A 2,084-nucleotide genomic window follows, 5' to 3' on the forward strand; every position below is an offset into this window, starting at 1 on the left:
ATATATATATATATATATATATATATATATATATATATATATATGTGTATATATATATCGAGAGAGAGAGAGAGAGAAGTGTGTGTATTTGTGATCTTGTTATTGCAATACAAGCGTATATTGTATACGTTTGTATTACAATCACAAACTCACAAAATCACAAATTTGATTCGATTACGCATATGAAGTAATAATGACCACACATAGTTTGAGCGTGTATGGCTAGTTAATATTATAAATCATATAGACGTTTGTTGTTGACTTTCGGCAGAACGGCAGCGGCGACAATAAAGGTTTTCTGGGAGACTATACGTTGGTTATTCACGGCACCAAGGAGCAACCTAATCATATGAAAAAAGGAAAGCGCGTTTACAACGAAAACTACAACCAAGTGAAGGACGGTCGGTCGGTACGTGAGCACGATGTTCGATAACGGTAATGACGTTAACACCATAACGACGTGACGTAACGGACGTGACGTGACGTGACGTAACGATTATCGTAAGGTAACGACGAAAACAAACATCAAAGATGGCGGCCAAGGTATCGACTATTTTTGTGACAGCCACGATTGTAATGGTAATGACAAAGATTTGTGACGACATTGATAGAATACAGCAATTTTTGGGGCGGTCATTTTACCCCATCGCTCCTCCTCTGCCAGAAAAAGTCAATCGGGCTTAGCTAACTATTTTCATGCAATTTTGCACTGCAATTTATCACATTTCTTCTCCATCGTTATTTCCAGCACGTCGGAAGTTAGGTATAACGTCACATCATGATCACTTACTGCTAAATATAATGTTATCACAAACTAGCAAAACAGTTGTATTACTATAACCATTGAGAACACGTCTACGAGACATTGCTCAGGAAACAAAAAAGTTAACTCCCCCTACTCCAGCGGGTTGCTAGCCCTAAGAACAAGGCTAATTAATAAAAAAAATACAATGCGGGTCTTTCGCACACGGTTTTATTATTACGATAAAATGGTGAGAGCGCGCGGTATCATAATAACCATTATTGACACTAATAAATTCTCTAATAAAAAAATTCATTTGCTTTGTCAGTACGCAGTTGACTATGTATTGATTACGGACGGAGATGGCGATACGGACCCGCAGAGGAGCCTGGATAATTTGGACGAAGAATGGCCGTACGTGCTCCGAGAACTAGCAGAGAAGGAAGGACTAGAGCGGGAGATGAGTGGCGCGGTAAGCGTAAGAGGCCTGACGAAGAATAACGGCGAAGTTCTTGATATTATCTAAAGTCGTCAATACTACTAGTTACATGAAATATTTTGCTCTACAAATCATAGCGTGACAAATTCTGAGCACGAGAAATGGATCACTGTTAGTTAATGCTTTATCGTAGAAGGGAGGTACGTCTCATCAATTTTTTTTCTCAGCAGAAACCACACCTTTACCGATCATCGAAATTATCATCCCTAGCGCTGTTTTTGCATGACGATATAATAACGTTCCTGATATTGTGAAATGAGTGGGCGCGTGTGTGGGGTTAAACATAAAACCTGTGTTGATTTAAAATTTTTGCAACAAGTACATATATACAAATAAATTATACGAGTAATCATAAGCATAATCAGAATATAATATATATATATATATATATAGTACTATATACGTAAGCATAGCAAAGGCAATAACAAACAAAACATAGACACAATCGCCTGCAGCAGCACTACTAACTGATGAATCTGACTTTTACCTGCAGACTGTCCCCAGGACGTTAGACACATCCTGTGGGCGTCTGAGTCGGGAGGGTGCGTCAGGAGCCGCGACTCGATTGGAAATCAGCTCTACAGATACCCTATCTAACTGACAATTCCCGTTAGGTGAGAACGGCCGGGTCATATCGGCAGCACACCAGCATGCCGATTGTTTACGGATCGCGTCTACAGATGTTTAGGCGAGGTAGTCGAAGGCAGCGAGCAACAATGCCCTCAACCAGGAGGATAATAACGACGTAAGAATTCTGAACATAGTAAAACGAGCATTCCCAGCAAGACACACGACACAACGCGGCGGCATGGCACACGCGTACGCGCGCAGCGCCACACAACA

General features: G+C 40.7%; 1 protein-coding gene across 1 annotated transcript in view; it reads left to right on the forward strand.

Annotated features, from left to right (window-relative positions):
• LOC106809642 (neuroendocrine convertase 1-like) overlaps nt 1–1,842 on the forward strand; it is an 80,935-nt gene extending 79,093 nt beyond the window's left edge. Inside the window, exons 14-16 of the mRNA XM_014812805.1 lie at nt 272–409; nt 1,071–1,214; nt 1,735–1,842. Coding sequence (XP_014668291.1) covers nt 272–409; nt 1,071–1,214; nt 1,735–1,842 — 390 coding nt within the window. The remainder of the gene's footprint in view (nt 1–271; nt 410–1,070; nt 1,215–1,734) is intronic.
• The last annotated feature ends 242 nt before the right edge of the window (nt 1,843–2,084 follow it).

This window comes from Priapulus caudatus, unplaced genomic scaffold (genome assembly GCF_000485595.1).
Source record: "Priapulus caudatus unplaced genomic scaffold, Priapulus_caudatus-5.0.1 Scaffold371, whole genome shotgun sequence".
Classification (NCBI taxonomy): Eukaryota; Metazoa; Priapulida; class Priapulimorpha; order Priapulimorphida; family Priapulidae; genus Priapulus; species Priapulus caudatus.